The 18603-nt window shown below is 35.9% G+C and overlaps 1 protein-coding gene across 2 annotated transcripts; it reads left to right on the top strand.

Moving 5' to 3' along the window:
* The first annotated feature begins 3994 nt into the window (after window positions 1-3994).
* LOC148844901 (NAD(H) kinase 1-like) lies at window positions 3995-16211 on the top strand. Of its 2 annotated transcripts, none has more exons than XM_088955291.1 (11): window positions 3995-4496; window positions 5673-5826; window positions 5954-6073; window positions 6882-7033; window positions 8127-8240; window positions 8478-8572; window positions 9495-9601; window positions 10626-10699; window positions 12753-12831; window positions 13859-14166; window positions 15425-16211. In XM_088955291.1, exons 1-11 carry the CDS (start codon window positions 4428-4430, stop codon window positions 15734-15736), a joined length of 1584 nt encoding a protein of 527 aa, XP_088811417.1. In that variant the 5' UTR covers window positions 3995-4427; the 3' UTR covers window positions 15737-16211. The 2 variants fall into 2 exon arrangements, with proteins under 2 accessions (XP_088811417.1, XP_088811416.1); XM_088955290.1 differs by having other exon boundaries at window positions 4273-4496; window positions 5954-6058.
* The last annotated feature ends 2392 nt before the right edge of the window (window positions 16212-18603 follow it).

Below are 18603 nucleotides of genomic sequence, written 5' to 3'. Positions count from 1 at the left end.
ACATGTCATGCATGCAAAGAACACAGACACTATTTCCTAGTGATGAAACTTTTGTGGGTTAAGGTTGGAATTTTGTCAAAATTTTAATGGGCCCAAAGCCCATACAACCTCCAACCAAATCGTGTCTCTACTTTTTTCTCCAATAAATAACAAGTAAGGCTATCAATCGATTGGGTTTTGATTTAATCCAATTTCGGATATTCAATTCAATTGAACCCGTTTATGAGTTATCCGTGAGATCTATTTTTTCCCTTGTTTTGCCTGAAGAAATCAATAGATGATCTGAAAGCAATAAAAAAAATGTTCAATCGAAACTGCACTCACAGTTATGAACAACATATAACAAACACATTCACATGATAAGTGACCTCCTATACATGAAACTTTAGCTACACTCTAAAGCAATATTTATAATACATGTGAACGCATATGAAAGATAACAAGGTCAAAGTCTTTAAGAGGACCATGGTGATGATACGTTGTTCATTACAATTTGACTTCTCTACTTGTTCATTTTCTTTTCTCTATCCTCTGACCAACCACCTTGATCTGTGGAAAACATTGACTAATGCTATGCTTGATTTGATAAAAAAACTAGGAGAGAAATATAAAGTAATTGAGGGAAAGTTCTTAACAATTCCTAAACAACTTTCCCTTTGTCTCTTATTTTCTATTAAACCAAATATATCATAAGTGATAGTCATTTGAATAATGAGAACTCGGATTCTGTCATAAATTATGGGTATGGGTATGGGAAAGCTTTTTTTTTTTCAAAATTTTAACCCCTAAGTAGGCACATTAAATTTTTATTTTTTATATACTAAAAAGAATGGAAGTTGCAGGAAGAGTATTATTTTCTTGGGAGTGGGGGAGTTTGTCTGAGCACTTACCCATGAATACATTAATAACCCACGTAGAAGATGAAGACTCATTGTTTATATTTTCTTTGGAAGGAGGGAAGGGGCATAGACCTAACCCTGATTCAACATAAATGATACTGCACAGCCATATAAAGCAAAACAGTGAAGACATAAAAAGGGTGTGGTTAGTTTTATAGAAAAAGAGAAAAAGGAAAGCAGATGGAAAGTTTAAGGAATTTTACAAAATTTATTAAGTATTTTTCCTCAATTTTCTATTTCTCTATTATTTTCTATCAAACCAAGTATTTAAGAACTCTTGTTACCCAAAATTTTTCTCATACATGAATATATATATAAAACCCTTGCCAGATGTCGGTTGTCATTGAGACTTGAGAATGGGTCACAAGAATCGATTAATGATAAATTAATTAGTTTCAAGAATCGACTGATGATATGTATTGACGATGAAGGTGCAAATCAACCGGGCTAGCCAAGTCTAGGGTGACAAATCAAACATAACATGGGGTTTCAGACAAGTCAAATATCTAAGGCCCTGACGAACCAATTTGGGGTTTAATCCATTTTTTTTTAGCTTAATCAACTTAATCCTATTTTAGCATATATGTTTTTTATTTCTATATAAGTAAAAAAAAACAAGTCAAATGAGATTGAAACATATATTTTACTTGTATTCTTCTATTATATAAAACAAAAAACAAGTCAAACAAATTTACTTTCAAATCAATTTCCACACTATACCACCAACTTTCAAGAAGAATAGTAAGAAAAATCAAATGAGAATCAAACTTCATACCTTTTCCTTATCTTGACTATTTCTTGGTGCACATTTTCTTCCTAAAATTATGACTCTCTCTACACACACAAAACAATTGACATCTAGCTTAAACCCTAAAAGAGAAAAAACCCAATCTAGGAGTTGAAGTTCACCATAAGGGAACAAGAACATTGTTCTCTAGTTGTAAATATTCTGTTTGAACACTGAGGAGCTTGAAGCAATATTCGATAGTGGTGGGATCCCTGTCAGCCAAAAGGCTACTGTTCATTAGTGGGTGTTCACCAATATGAATAAAATTTTGTTTCTCAAAAAAATAGCAACTGCCACATTAATTTGATCTGTCTAGGTGGACAAGGGCAATAAATATAGTCTCAATAAACTGGGCCTTTGATAAGAAAATGATACAAGGAACTAAATGAATCCTTCTGGTTATTACTAACCCAATAATGGCTAACATGACTGAACTGAATGAATTATTGTTTTGTCTTTTAATGAATAATATCATGATTTTTAAAACCGAATTGGACTGGACGGTCCGACCAAAAAAATTGGGAATCAGTCGCTTGATCGATTCCGTTTTACCCCAGCACTGTCAATTTGGCCAAAAACCGTTGATTTGGTCAATAAATCGCTGATCTGAGAAGTCAAACCATTTGAACCATTCAGCAGTTTTTAGTCATTTTTTATTTTTTTTATTAAAACGAACCGTCTATTTGATTTAAATGATTGGACTGTTCAACCCGAGAACTGAACCCTGAACGGTTTATTATTCGGTTTGGTTTAGAAAACCTTAGGATAACATTATACAGAAATCAACCCAACTTCAGACTTGAGTTAATAACTTGTTCCTTAATTATTAAAAAGCAATGAGCCATTCAGTTCAATTACTTGCTATCAAAAAGGTCCTAAGCAGGTAACTGTACAAGCAAGCTTGTAGGTGTTTTTTGTTCAATCAGCGACCAGCTTCATTTATTATTCTAGAGACTAATATCTACTTCCATGCAACCCTAAGGTAGGCATGACAGGTATACCTTCACTACAGTAGTGATCAAATTTAATCTAATAAATTTGTTAGGGTCCAGAGCTCTACACCCCAACCAAACAGCCAATATCTTTTCATTTCTGTTCTTTAATTTAATTCAGAGTTGGTAATTGGGACGTTGGGTGGAATTTGGCTTCAGTTAGAGCAAGCCCATGCTCACACTATTCTAACAGCTTCTTGTAACTTTGCTTTGGAAATATCTCCCCATTAAATAAAATACATAAGTAGGAAGATAATCCCAATGCAAAACTGTAAAGATTGTTGGAACAGGCTTTACTCTGACTGAAGTCGGATTCTGTTGGGTGAGGCTGTGGAGCTTTTCACATTTGGGTTGATCACCACTTAGAACTCTATGGGTCCTCTCATGGAGTTTGGATTTGATACACAGAAGACACTGAGATCACAGCTGGGAGTGCCCCCAATAGGTGCGCACGTGCATATCTCAGCGTGTACTGAGAATATTTCTCATACTTTGTCATTGAGAAATATTTTCAATACACGGTTGGAATGTACTGTAGGAGGCAAATGTTAAATTGAACATCTTTCATACTTGTATTCTCATTTATGAAAAATGTTCTTGATCTATTGCTATAGTGTTTAAAAGGATGCACATAAGGTCCATTAATCCATCAGAAAAAATCTTTAGCGTTTGATCTTTTAACTCCATATTTAGGAGGACGTCAAATGACCATCTGGTCTATAAGCTTGTATCTCCTACTCACAAATAGTTCCCATCTCATACTCACATGAAGCTGCAGGCATTCATTGGAAATGTCATTTGGTAAGATATTCTCAATACACGGCGGTAATGCATTGTGTATGGAATGTGGGAAAGTTTTTGTATGGACGGAAGGCGCCTTTGTAAAGAAACAGGATGATAGGGCAACTATGGACCAGAAAACCCAGCCCGGCCGTCTTTGCCTGTTTGGATAAACCTGTCCCTGTCACCGAGATGGTGCATGAATACCCACCAAATATTTTCAGAAGACGGCCACTGGTCTTAGTTCTAGGCTAGCGGACACTTGGCATCAATCCCTCATTTGGCCATGTTCGGTGGGCCTCGAAAGAAGTAAGACATTCGTTCAACAAAATCATGCCAAATTGACGGTTGAAAAGCGCTCATCGCATGAAGGGCCTATGCATGCCAACGTCTCTGTTTGTAGACCGAATCGTTCAAAAGTGGAAGACTCGTCGTTGGTAACTTTTTGGCGGTAAGAAATCAGGACGACGAGTTGAATGAACAAACAAGTGCTGAGGAAGGCCCGTTAAGTATTCGGATTTCGTCCTTACAAAACCGTCCTCACTTCTTTTTCAGCTGTGCATTGAGAATATCTTCCATGATAAGTGCGGAGATATTCTCAATGCACGGTTTCAAAAGGCTGTGTGGACGGTGTTATGACGAATTCCGGTTTTGATCCGTTGACCGAGTGCGCATGCATGTGACGTATCAGAAATCCACGCCTCCCGCTTGGTCGCCACGCGCATAAGACCGGGACCCACCCATTCCCTCGCTTTTCCCCGAGTCCTGACCCCACCTCTTCTACTACCCATCCTTCATCAATGACAGAGCATTTAATTGAAACAGAAATTTAATTCCAAATATCCCCTTCTCCACCAACCTCCCATCTTCCTCCCTCACCCCATGAATCAACCCCCAATTTCGTTAAATTCCAACTATAAATACCTACCTGACTACCTCATATTAATCTGAGACGGTACTTAAAGGCTTATGAGCTCCCTCTCTCCCTCCCTCTCTCCCTGCAACTTCGCTATGTCTCCAAGCGAGCTCACTTCAAATGTATGATCTGCAATTTCAATTTTGTTTATTTAAATTTTCAATGCAACCTGGATATTTTGTCCCCTTTCTGTTTAGGATCGATTTCGTGTTTAAAATCTCGGTTTGTATATCAAATTCTTGCCAGAATTGTTATTTTCTTTGGGTGTGACCTTCCTAGGTTTGTTAATTATGGTGTTTGAACAGGTTTTGGTTAACTGAGGTTAAGTTATAACAATTTATATGTAACTCTGTTCTTTAGTAATGGTTTGGGTTCATTTGGATTGATGCATCGGTTCATTTGCTGGCATACTGGTTTTGTCGTTTGTATAGCTTGCCTTATAAGTAATAATTTTTTGAGAGCTAAAGCAGATAGTAGGTTGAGCTGAGGAGCTTACCATTTAACGAGATTGAGGACACCAATTTGGATTATTGGTCAGGAAAATTAAGTTGAATGGTGAAGGCGGATATCTTCGAGAAAAATATGTCTTACATACTATGACCTTCTATATACTAAGGGGAATTGGAATTTGTAATTTCGTTTCAACTCTTTTCTGAAATCAAACAAATTCTGGGAATTTCCTCGGGTTGTCTCGTAATGATCCTACAGGGAAACATAAGTATATGTTTGGTGGAGTTAGCATGTAATTGAATTGTGAAATATTACAGAGAGAAGAAAAACGACCCATAGCCATGTCTACATGTTAACACATATGCTGATAATAATTCCATATTTCCATTAGAGAAAGAGGGAAAAGGTACAACCTCTACCTTACCAAAAACAAAAAGCACTGTCAATTACTTGACCTCAAGAGAGGCAAACCTAAAATGATAGTGGCATAGATACATACAAAGTGCTCGTTCACCACTTCACGGGAATAGGATACACCTGTAAAGCTAGCTCCTCCAATCCTCCTAGATAAAGAACCTGCTAGAGGGTTAGCTAACATAAATGGATACTATTCGAGTTGTCTCCATAATATCAATAGGAACTACAGGGGGCATTCATTTGGATGTCTGCCAAGTGATTCATCACACTATCAATTAATTGTAGGAAAAAACAGGCTTCAATCCTGAAGTTAATCCATTCCAAAAGAAAAGGGATAATATATTGTTTCAACTTGTATAACAATCTTGTTTCATGTCATGCAATTTTATATTGTGCTTCAAATTTGTCAATAATAGGCCTTCCTTGGACAGGGGAGTTCCAGTGGGACATTCGTGCATCCAGAGAATGGTTTTAAGGATCCACTTTCTTCCTTGGATTCAGAAAAAGTAATGATGGAATTCCTTCAACAGTCATCTGTCAAGGGAATCGATGACCACCTTTTTGAGTTCTCCGAGGCTTTGAGAAGTAAGATTTTTATTACTGTTGTTATTATTATTTGTATTAGTATTAGTATTAGTATTAGTATTATTTTGTATTCTTAGATGTAGCACAAATCTGGCATCTACCTTATTGCTTTTATGTTCATTTTTAGCTGTTGCAAAGGCATTAAGACGGGTAGCAGAAGGAAAGGCTTCTGCTCAAGCTGAGGCAGCTGAATGGAAGCGTAAATATGAATTAGAGAGGACAAGGAATCTTAGTAAGGAATTCAGAGGTTTGTTCTGGTCAAAATACATGCATTCATTAGTTAGAAATTTTCCTTCATATGAACCTGCAAATTTCAAGTAATTTTTATGTTCTTCTCTCTAATGCTGAAAATAAACAAATAATATCATTGTGGGTAACTTTTCAATTCCCAAATTTATATATTTCCTTCTAAATTACAGAAACCCCTTCACTAATTATGAGAAAAAAATTATAAGATTGATTTACTTTATATGGAAGAAGTAACAATAAATAAAAAGAATCAAGAAATGATCCTTTTTCAATATTTGAGAACTTGGGCCCAATCATACAGGAAATTGCTCACATCTATGAATAGGAAGAGGTCTTCCATAATCCTGTTCCTGTAAATTCTTTTTCATTCCTTGCGTAAAGCCTAGCAAACTGGGAAAGGTAGCACGACTTCTAACCTTTGAGACACTTCTATCGTGAAGCAATACTTCTCTAATCTCCCATGGGTTCACCAAAGGCAGAGAGTAAAAGAGGAATCTCCACATGATGGATATCTTCCTCTTCTTTGTATTGACATTATGCATCTGTTAGGAATATTGCATCTTGCATACCCATCAAAATGGCAAAGCCTCTGCCAATTTGTCATAAATATGATCGTAAAGTAATAATAAATGCTTGAATTTTGGATACGAAAATTTATAGAAATCTTATATCTTAAGTAATTGATGTCTTATTACTGAAAAAGGTATTGATATCTCATTTTCCTATCTAGAATCCCAGATGTATGTATATTTGCCTATGTGTTTATGGCAGCCTTTTTTTAACTAAGGTATCTTCTTTGGATGCAGAACTTTCATTTGGAGATCATCATGATACTAAGAGTGATAGGACAAATAATGAAAAGTTTTGTGGGAAACAGGGAATCTGCTCCCAACATATTCTTAGGGATGGAGAAATAGATTTTGATTCAAAGGTGTTTCACAATAAAATCATGAGAAAGGTAAGACCGTTCTGTTTTCCTTCTGGTCCTGCACTTCTGACTACCTCTTTCATTCCAAAGTGACATCATGAAATTGTATCTATTTCCGTCTACCTTGAAATTTATTTTGCTTTTTTTTTTTATGACCAGTTGTTCAATAGTGTGTGTTGATATGTTTTTTTCTTTTAATTTTTTTAGTTGTCTGGAGTATCTTCCTTGAAAGTGTATCCATGAGATCATTTAAGAATTGCTGGGGGTTGGGGACTGTGCTTCATTTTGGGGGAAGCGTATCAGGTCTGCAACCAATTGTTTTTTTTTTTTTTTCTTGTAGATATGGGCTTGCGCTTATCTATAGCATTCATTGTTTTGATGCATAGATTTCAATAAATTTTCCTTTGCAATTCTTAAATGGTTATTTTCTTTATATCTTTAGTATCTCCTAGGTTCAAGTGTTATGTTAATGAAAGCAATCTTGAAACTAGTTTTTTTTTGGTAAATGAACCAAGGGTAACGACCTATGTTTTTTATGGGGAGGTATTTTGAAACATAATGATGAAGACCATATAAAGGGGTAGAAATCACCCTGTCAAGCCATTTGTTTAACATCTCAGTCACCTTGAGATCAATATTTCTCAAGATACTTCCCAACTTACAATGCCATTCTTGATGTGAATGAGTAGCTGCTTGATTGGTACTCATTTTCTATCTGGGTTTTCCTTTAATATTGAGCCTGCGCTTCATTGTTTTTTCAGTGCAACAGGTTCCTCTCAACCACCTGATATTTTGATCTACAATGACATGTGGTTAAGATCTATTCACCACCCTGTAGGGCCTTTATTTGATAATGAAGGATGAATAGGATATTAAACAGATTTCATTGGACAGTTTATGTCTATTTTCTTTTTCTTACCTTTTAATTAAATACTTTTGATATTGACATTGCCAACCCCCAGAAAAAGAGAAAAGGAAAAATGCATAGTTCGCAGGGTTCTTTTTTTTAAACCATCTCTCTTTTGCTCCTATTGACAACTTCCAAGTCATGTATATGCAGTTGCATTGTTGCTTTCTTAGGTACAGTTAAAACTGTAACTGAGCATATTTCTACATGAAATAGGCATCTTTTAGACTTTCTTGGGGATGCAATGGTGAGAAAAATGGCCAGCACAAGCATGACATTGTCTCTTTTGAAAGAGGGAATATAACAACTGCAGAGCGAAGCAGTAAACAGGTAATATTTCTTCAATTTACACTGTGTCTATTTGTTTACATTTACATTTTAGCAGGCTCACGATGCATGTGCAAAATTTGTGATTCTTATTTCCAAAATTTTGTCAACTCAATATGGAAGTGTTTGCCACTATTTGTTCATTATGTGCTCATACAACTGCTGTTAATGGTACTGCAATTCTTGTTTTTTTGGATCCTTCTCTAAGTTGTCTAACGGAGAACTCCTTTTCATTTTCAGATTTCCTTGAGGTGGGAATCGCCTCCACAGAAAGTGCTTATTTTGACCAAGCCAAATTCAATCTCTGTTCAAGTTCTTTGCGCAGAAATGGTCAGGTGTGGTTGTACTGAACTATCAGTTTTTGATGTTCTAGAGGCTGCGTTTGGAATCGGTGTAAAACTTTACACTGGTTTGATTTTGTCCGTGCTTGGAAGGAGAGTGTAATCATGATTGACGTAAAACTCCACTCTGGTTCAGTTTTGCGTACGTTTGGATGGAGTGGTGTTTTACGTTGATAATCAATGTAAAACCTATCAAACGTAAATTTTTACATCGATTTTATTGATGTAAAACTTTAGACTCTTCACCCATTGCGTTTTTGAAAAAGCAATGGTCACTTTCATAGTTCAGTGTAAAACGTCACTAGTGTACTTTTACACCGATGACATTTTACACTGATTCCAAACGCAGCCAGAGTTTTTTTTTTCTTGGTTGCTAGAATCTGGTCCCAAAGTCTTCTTGATATTATTAAAAAAAAAGCGGAATAGCTTCCTAGATTCAGCTGAAAAAAATAGGGCTAAACTTTTTCCCTCTTTGATGAGGAATTTGCATGCTAGTTTTGTTGTTCTCACATTGGCTGATATTCTGTAAATACATATTATTTGTTTACGTTTTGTTGTTCTCACAGTGTGCTGTTATTTTATTTTTTCTAATATCAGTATAAATTAACAAGGTCCCCGTTGTAATACTGTTCTACTGTTTTCTTCTTGACGTTAAGAAATATTAATCAAAGCTTATTGTAGTACGCATAAAAATACATACAGATTTAGTGTGGCACATGCATATTTGTTTGCCATATATATACATATGCAAGAATACATGCATATATTTATTTTCAATTTATTACAAACAAATATAGATGCATATATGCATATGTGTCTGTACTGGTGTATGTGTATCTCTACAGCATTGTAACTTCGAAGCCAATGCTTGCATAGTATTTTACTTTTGGTCTCACCTTTCTCTTTATCTTCACAGATGGCTGAAACATCAGAAGAACATAGATGTTTTAGTGGAACCACGAGTGAGAAATGAACTTCTATCAGACGATTCCTCCTACAGTTTTGTACAGACATGGGAAAATGGTCAGCACTAAGACTTATCATTTTTGTAAATAGAAAATTACATTAAAATAAAAAGGTAGAGATACAACAGGTGATAAGAAATTACCTGATCATAGCACAACACAATCCCTTCAATCCCCTATCAGAGCTATCTTCCTAGTAAAAATTCCTAAAAGAAGTCCTACCCAACAATTATACATACCTATCTTAGTTCAATAGCTCCACTTTCTCACCCCACCACCTAACTACTAGTTAGTCACAGAATTGAAGGATTTAACATCCTTCATTCTTTCCTCTTCCAACTCTATACATGCTCTTTCGGAAAACTCCTCTCCTCCTAAGAACAGTCCCAACTTCATACCTTATTTCTTTTTCAACGACCTTATTGTGGTTCATTATCTTCTCGACCCTGAAAAATCAATAGGAGCAAATTCTTCATTTCCTCCCCCTCCTTACCATCTCCATCTTCAACATCATCACTATGCAAAGCATTTGAGACCTCTTTATTAGGTCATGCCCTATATTCTTTATTTTTAAATCACTGCCTCCAAAATGATTTCAGCATCTACTCAGGCACGCCAAAAATTAAGAATTTCTACCTCATTATTAAAACCATTGACCTCACCACTTTGTAAGTAAATTCTGACATCCAAACTGGTATCTTCAACATGACCAATTGCCAAGGAGTACACCAAGACTAATCATTCAATAACAATCTAAGCTTTTTCCATTCAAGATACATTATCTTTGTCATTGACAATTTTGAAAAGTGCACATAACACTTCTCCTTTCTACATTTAGTGCCTAGGCTAATTGTCCTATCAGATTTAGTCCTCTTACCACTTAGTTTTCCTTTATTTGCATTATTTTCCTCTGTCTTCTTTGTAGGCAAAGATCCAGTTGCAGTCTTTTTGTATTAATAGGGTGTATGCAATGCTGGCATTACTTGATGCTTAATCTTAATCAACAAGTGTCACTTGGGATTATAGTCTGCTCATGGTTTTTCCATTTATAAGTTTCCAATTTGTGTTGCTTTGTCTTGCAGATGAGGAAATACTACATCTACACACAAAAGTTGATCTTGTTGTAACTCTTGGTGGGGATGGAACTGTTCTTTGGGTATGTTCCTTATATTTTTTCCAGATCTTAATTGGGTATGTACCTTCTATTTTTTCGGATCTTAAAATTTACATATTCTGTACTTCATATTAGTTTGGAGTGAAATGGCTCTATTTTTGGAAATTAAGATTATTCATTCTTTTTTCTTCTGAATGCTGCTTTTACATAGAATTCTATCTCATTGGTGGCAATTTAAAAATTTCAGAAGTTTTGCAATTGATAGAAGATCTCCATGTAGAAATTTTGGATATTTTATCTTACCTTTTTCAGAAAAGGATATTTCCATTTTGGGACCTACTAGGTTGATCTTGGGTGGGCAGATATCAATTTTATTTAATTGCTCTTCTTTGACCTCACTGGATGTCTTGAACATCTGGAAATTGTCCACTCCTTTCCACATCCACCTAAATGTTGAATAATAGTCAGTTGATAACTTTTACAGTTTTACAAAAGTTTGAAAAAGGAAAATTTTCTTATCTCAATTGTTATATTCATGCTGCAGTCTATGTCATGAAGCAAGTCTGAGAAACTGAACCACAAATTTCTTTGCCCGTCCTTGAGAATAGAATATTTTTGATAAAAAATCCACGAATGCATTTGTCAGACAAGGTCCAGCCCTTCTAAACCTCTATTTTCCTCCATTAGACAGGCATCTACTAAACTTCCTTTCACAGGCCATCAACCAGCACTTCACTAGAAGCCAAAAGGGCCATTGCCTGTAACACATCAACCATAATTGATATGTTTCTCAAGAATTGTCTTCACTAGGCAAGAAGTAAATATGTACATAAAAAAATCTATGGGTTCTCCATGTATGCAACATTCCAATCTAAATGAAACTGTTGACATTTGTTTTTGAGGATAAACTATGTCCAACTTTACTGGATCTACCTAGAGAGGAAAAGAAAAAAATAAATTGCCTACTAGCATCAAGTCAATAAAATGTCCTTCTTTTGCTTCATAAACTAATTGAATGAACTCAAGACCACCTAAACAGTCCATCATTATTAGAGAACATCACCCTAAAATAAAGGAAAAGAAAAAGAAGACAAAACAAAACCAAGGAAAGATATATGGTTTTGCACTTCAAGATACTTATAGATTTAGTGATTCTAGGGTACCTTGACCATAGATGTCAACTGCATGTTCAGCAGCCGTATTATGAGGTCAGATTAGCAGGTCATATTTGCATTTCATTAGTCATTCTCTTTCCCCTAAATATGCTCCATAATTATCCTATCTGCTACCAAGAATAAAGTTAGCAGCATCAAAAGCAGAGGGAAGGAGGGAAAAAGGAAAAATATACACCTTGGTGCTCCTTATTTTCATTAACAATTCAAAAATAACAATACATCACTTAATATGATGTAAGCCATAAATACAATATAGGAGAGAACCGTTTGAGCATTTTAGGCTTAGGATTGATCCGTCTTGTTTAGGATACAATCTGCAAATGCCTGATTACTAAACCGTTTTCATTATTAATTTCTATTATTGATAAAAAGTGATTGTTTTAAAACCAAAGCAAAACTTGGTTCTGCACTCAAAACCTCCTTTAGCATGTACATGGATATGACTGCAAATACAACACAGACATTTATTACTTCCTATGTTATCATACCTCCCCCCAACACAAAAAGCTTTGCTATATGCCATTAGTCAGAAGATTGAACTTCGACTTGATCTATCTTTATGTTGCTCTTGTTTTTAGCATTGGAAAGATTGCGAATTTTCATTCCATCTACTTTCCATAATAATGAAATGCAAGTATTTGTTGTGATGGCTTGGTGCTCAAGGAAAATACTTGATTATCTAAACCCCTACCAGTTTCTCAGCTGTTTTTTTTTTCAACTGATTGAAAAAGTAATTCATCTAGTGCGGCAGGGCTTGCATTTTTGTGGATATACTTTATGGAATGTGATAAACTTTTTCTATCACATGTTTCTTAGTGATTACTGTGAAAATGAATTTGTGGCTGCCCTTGTTATTTCTTCAAGAAAAAAATTTCATCATTAAAATTGACTGCCATTTACAATCTGTTTCTTATTTGTAGGCTGCATCAATGTTCAAAGGGTCAGTTCCTCCTCTTGTCCCATTTTCCCTAGGATCTTTGGGCTTTATGACTCCATTCCGTATCCTCCATCTTTGTTTGAAACCATCATTTTCCAGTCAAAATAGTTTCTGGTTTGAAAGTTATAATGGGATTGATGACTATCTTGTTAAATATGTGATTTCTCTATTCATGTTATTTGCTTTCTATATCCAAAAATTCTTACTAGTCCACACATTATCATAAAATGTTTTTAGCTTGTTGCATTTCACATCAATGATCATGTTGTAGTGAACTTCATGGACTTGGGAAGCTATTCTCACTTTAAAAATAAGAAAAGTGGTAAGACTGGTTCAATCATATGATTGAATCCTAAGTTTATTATAGGAAAAAAAGGGAATAGACCTGGAAGTTACAGGGTTCTAATTCAAGGAACAAAAAGAGTTCTCAAAGGAACTAAAACCTAAAGCCATATTGTCATTTATTAATTCTAGTCACATTTCAAGATCTTCCATGCACCTACCTCCGAGCATGCTTCTAATAGAGCAAACTTATTTGACAAAATTACAAATTCCTAGAATCCCACTCTATTTTCTCTACATCATGAACACCAAGTAGAAAGAGCCATTGATGACTTTCCAACTTCCTGAATATGCACCATGCACCAGATGTTCTAGATTAGGCAACACAGCTTAATCATTTAATTGAGAAAAGAAGATTCAGATATTTCATTATGCACGAGGGATTTAAGCTGTTCAGTCATGTAAATGACATTTTACTTGACTTTTGGAATTATATGACATATATATATATATATATATATATATATATATATATATATATATATATATATATATATATATATAAGTAGCCAAAGATGGATTTCATCCTTTGTCACAAACATGTAATACTGTTATCATGCATCTAATACTCTATATGAGAAAACAAAATTCATACATTTAATTGGGAGACATGGTCCAGATATTCCGTCTTGCATAAGTTATCAAGTGCTTAATTTGATTATGTGTCCATGATGTAGAATATGTAGAATATTTTATCATAGATTATTGATATCAATGAAATCCAAAGTTGTCTTAAATAGCCTTCAGAAAGTGAACGTTACCAGGAGTACCTTGATGCAATAATAAAGGGACCAATTAGTATCACTTTACGCCACCGATTGCAGTGTCATGTTATCCGAGATGCTGCCAAAGATGAATTGGAGACTGAGGAACCTATTCTTGTCTTGAATGAGGTTACAATTGACCGTGGGATTTCATCCTATCTCACAAACCTGGAATGCTATTGTGACAACTCCTTTGTAACATGTGTGCAAGGGGACGGGTTGATCTTATCAACAACATCTGGAAGTACTGCATACTCATTGGCAGCTGGTGGATCAATGGTACACCCACAGGCATGTTCAGACACTGACTTGTTACTCTTATTACTCTTCTAATATTGTTATTTTTAGGTTAGAAGTATTTTCTACTTCTACAAAGTTTCAAATACTATTTCTTTTTACGCATAAAAATAGTATTTCTTTCTCCATATAAATGAATTCTGCAATGCATCCAGTATTACTTTGGGTTAGCATGAAGTGGAAAACAACTTCTGCAAGTTAGCTTTAGAATTCAGTTTGTGTTCCAGAATTTTCATTACCTAGCATGCTCCCAAAATACTCAACTCGACCCATTAAGCCTTGTCCAGTGTTATGGATTGGCTACATAAAAAGGTATCGACATTTTAACTAAAAAAAAAAAAAGTATCAATCCATGAACCATACTACATATGGTTGTATTGTAGTTTGGCTCATTGAATTATGTTAATGTGTGCATCTATTTATTCTGAATCAACTAAGTTTCTCCTGGATTTCACATTTACCATTTGAAACGGGATGGAAACAAGAGGCTCATGTCCAAGGGTTAGCTGTAATCTTTAGTAACTAGTTGACCGGCAACAGAATAGAGGACGTATATTTAGAGTTGTGCTTTATGTGTGGCCAGACCCCCGACACAAAGTTACAGAAGTGCCTTTGATACCAGAAACACATAAAAGGGAAAAACAAATTTCAGAAAAATTCTTTTGAATATCTGCTTTCTTCATCACCAAAAGACATGCATTGCTTTATGGACTAGAACATCGGACCGTGTAGAAATACCATCATAGAGCTGAGGATGCTGCGAAGGATGACTAGCATAACCAAATGAATACAGTTAGAAATCAATAACATTGAAGGTTTTCCATTATGTTGAAATTGACAAATCATGGGACTGTTAACTAAAATGATGTTGTCACATGCAACAAAGATTGAAAATGGAACCTGGAGAAAGGATGATTTGGTGCACGTTGAAAACTGAAAAAGATGAGGAAAAGGCTGTGAGAATAAGGTGTAACATCTTAAGCACAGTTGATATGACATTAAATAAAAAAGGAATAGTGGAACAGGGTTACAGTCTACAACTAATTGCATGTGAAGTTCCAATGGATCGTTTGATTCATTTTGTAGATCCGTACGGTTCATATAATTTTTTGTAGCCAACAAATTCAGTTATAATTATTTGTTAAGATAACAAAAAATAATTGTTTTATTTCTATGGCTATGAACTTGTATGGTTGTTATGTAACCATCTCATCTGTACTACGAATTAGATTCTGATTTTGTTGTGATGCAGGTTCCTGGAATCCTCTTTACCCCAATTTGTCCACATTCATTGTCCTTTAGGCCTCTCATATTACCAGAGAATGTAACAGTGCGAGTGCAAGTACCATTCAACAGTAGGGGACATGCCTGGGTATCATTTGATGGCAAGGACAGAAAACAGTTGGCAGCGGGAGATGCGCTTGTCTGCAGCATGGCACCTTGGCCTGTGCCGACGGCATGCCAGGTTAATTCCACCCATGATTTCTTGCGCAGCATACACGAGGACCTCCACTGGAATTTGAGAAAGACCCAGTCATTCGATGGTCCCAAGGAGTTATCATAATTCGTAACTGCTAATACATCATGCATGCATACACAAGATATACATATAGAAATGCATATATCGAGATTGAGATAATGTCGGTGAGTGAAAGAGGTTTCATTAGAGTATCATTTTCACATTCTTTGTGGATGAATGTCCCTGTCTTGTGGTACCAGGAGAGGTAATTTAAAATCTTCTCTGGTTAAATCTATTTGTAGAGTAATTGTATGTAGGAGTAGGTCAAAGAAAACAGTATAACACTTTCTCTTAACCTCCAACCCAAGACACTGGAGAGGTTGGGGTGCAGAGATGAGATTGTATGATTCCATCGTCGGTTCAGTCACCTTTTCTGTGGCTAATATTTTTGTATTAGGTCAGTGTTTACTAGTTTAGACAGTTGTAGTTTGTAAACGGCAAGTAGATCTGAACTAGTTACATGACAAAATGTATTTATAACCATACAACATATTAAGGCCATTGGCGTCCATTGTATTCACCCAATTATTCTTATTTCTTATCAAATGTGCCTTTTGTGGTGCACTGACAGTTTCTGGGTATGCTGAAATTGAAAGCCAGTTCAGACTCTCGCTATGAAACTTGCAATAATTCTAGTCTGTCATTGTTTAAACCAGCCACGGGCCACTCATGTCTTATGCCCTTAACCAAAGACCAAAAGTCACAAAACTACTGAGGATTCTGTAGTAGATGATCTTCTAATGCAAGCAATATGGTAGAGTTTCATGGCCGTCTGGTTCGAGTGAATCCCATTTCATGCCAAATTGAACCTGTTTTCTCTATGGGCTGCTTTTGCTGTTGTCAGACGCGGATCAGACCCGGGATTGAACTGATGCACCAGTGACCCGGTAAGCATTCTGGGTGAGATTTTTCCATTTCATTCAGTCCAAAGTCTGACAACATTGACTGCATCTCTTTTGTTGTAAAATTGTAAAAGGCTGGAAGACTTTTGTTTCAATTGTAACAGGGGTGTGGCTTCTAAAATAAATTTAACAGGGGTGAAAATATAGTTGAAACATTTACACCCGAAAATTCTTCCATCCTTCCTGCATTGAATTGAAACAAAAGGGGCCATGAAGTTGAGCAGGTAAAGGGAGATGGAAGACCTCCACGCTGGAATTGATTACATATATGATTTCGTTTTCCAAAAAATAAAAAAGAGGGGTTTGGCCGTTTGGGTTTGATTATGATGCCGGAAAAATATGATATAGAAAAATCAATCAACTGACATCATAAAATTGGTAACCAATAATTGATCAAAGCCTTTTCAAAATCAGCATCATAGATTTTTCAAAAAAAAAGTGCTACATCAGCTGCATTTTATTGCATGTAAAATCAAGGGAGATGCTGTCTAGCTTATGTTTGAAAAAAGGGACTCGTGAAAAATTAGAAGAATTTTTCCTAAAACTACCACTGACTTGTTACTTGTTAGAAAGCAGCCATTTTACATACAAACTAACACCCTAAGGACAATATTTTCTGGGATCATTTTTGCTTTCGTACAATATAGATCCTACATATATTTAAAGAATCAATAAGGTCATAATAATATCAAACCAACTGATGAGACTGGCACATTGAGACTTGAGAGAACAAACCTTCGGCTGCCGACTAGCAAATCAATGAATCCATCATGAACCAAATCCAACAATGAACTGAACCTGATAAATAATGGAGATCACTTTAGTGGGTTCCCCCTTGATACTGTATCCTGCTCCTCCACACATGAATGACGTGCCATTACGAGACAGTGGATCTTCCATTCACATGGGGGCCCATCTGTTTCTGTCCTCGTTAGGTAGAGGAAGCATACATAACTCGTGCGGTCGTTCAACGTTGAACAAGATAGACCCGGTTTTGTCCCAATGTAGGGTTTCTTAATTGGCCTTTAGTCTCTCTACTCTCTAGAAGAAGCAAGCACAATTTGTCAATGGTCATTGTCCACCCAGCACCCACACACACAGTTGTAAAAATGCACTCTATTTTCAACGGTCAAAACCGTAGTGATGCAAAAGGCCAAGAACACCGTACACGTAGACATGATGGTGAAGTAATCCATAAACCCTTTGATTGGCTTTTTGGACGTGGTAAGTAAAGTCTGAGTTATACAGTAGCAGATTGCTCTGTCTCTGACCCTCCAAAAAGTTCTTGATCAGATTACTACAATCGTTCGTTCTAGTACAATTCAGAGATAGCCTATCACAGGGTGGGACCCTGTAACAGATATAATTGATAGTGGCCAAAGCAAGTATCATTGTCATTTGTCAATCTGTCATCGCCACAGTATTAGGGTGGCTTCTCTAGACGGTTCCCTCTACTTTTGCCATGTAAAGGAATCTTAGGGCAGATCCAAACCGTCCATCAGAAAAGGGGTTCTCTCCATTTTTTTTTTTAATTTAATAAAAGATTTGCTTTTAACACGTGGCAAGATCTTTTTTTTTTTTTTTTTTTTTGCCTTGGAACTTGCCTCATGGGTGAAGGACTGAGCGAGGAACCGTAGAAATTCCTTTCGGACCCAAAACATGTTGAAGATTCCATGGTCTCCCGGGAAAGCTCACAGATCCAAGGAAGACAACTTGCCGTTTTGTAATCCAAATGATACCAGGAATTCTTCTGTCCAAACATTATTTATGGGTCGATTTCAGGCGGGAAAACTTAGCCACATGCCCGAATAAGCTCTTCTTTTGTCTCATGAAAGAAAGCCTTGTGATTGAAAATTTAGATGGTTAATGTGCTTCAGGCAAAAATTTATAGGATTGATGTGAATTGTCAGAGCTAATACATGGTCAATTAACCCTTGTGGTCGAAGGATTATGGTTTCGTTTGGTTTCTTTGTTGAGGAAAATTGCAGAGGCTCATATTATTTAGATTGT

This window comes from Nelumbo lutea, chromosome 7 (genome assembly GCF_056320005.1).
Source record: "Nelumbo lutea isolate HS-2025 chromosome 7, American lotus-T2T, whole genome shotgun sequence".
Classification (NCBI taxonomy): Eukaryota; Viridiplantae; Streptophyta; class Magnoliopsida; order Proteales; family Nelumbonaceae; genus Nelumbo; species Nelumbo lutea.
This window is presented reverse-complemented; position numbering and strand designations above follow the sequence as displayed.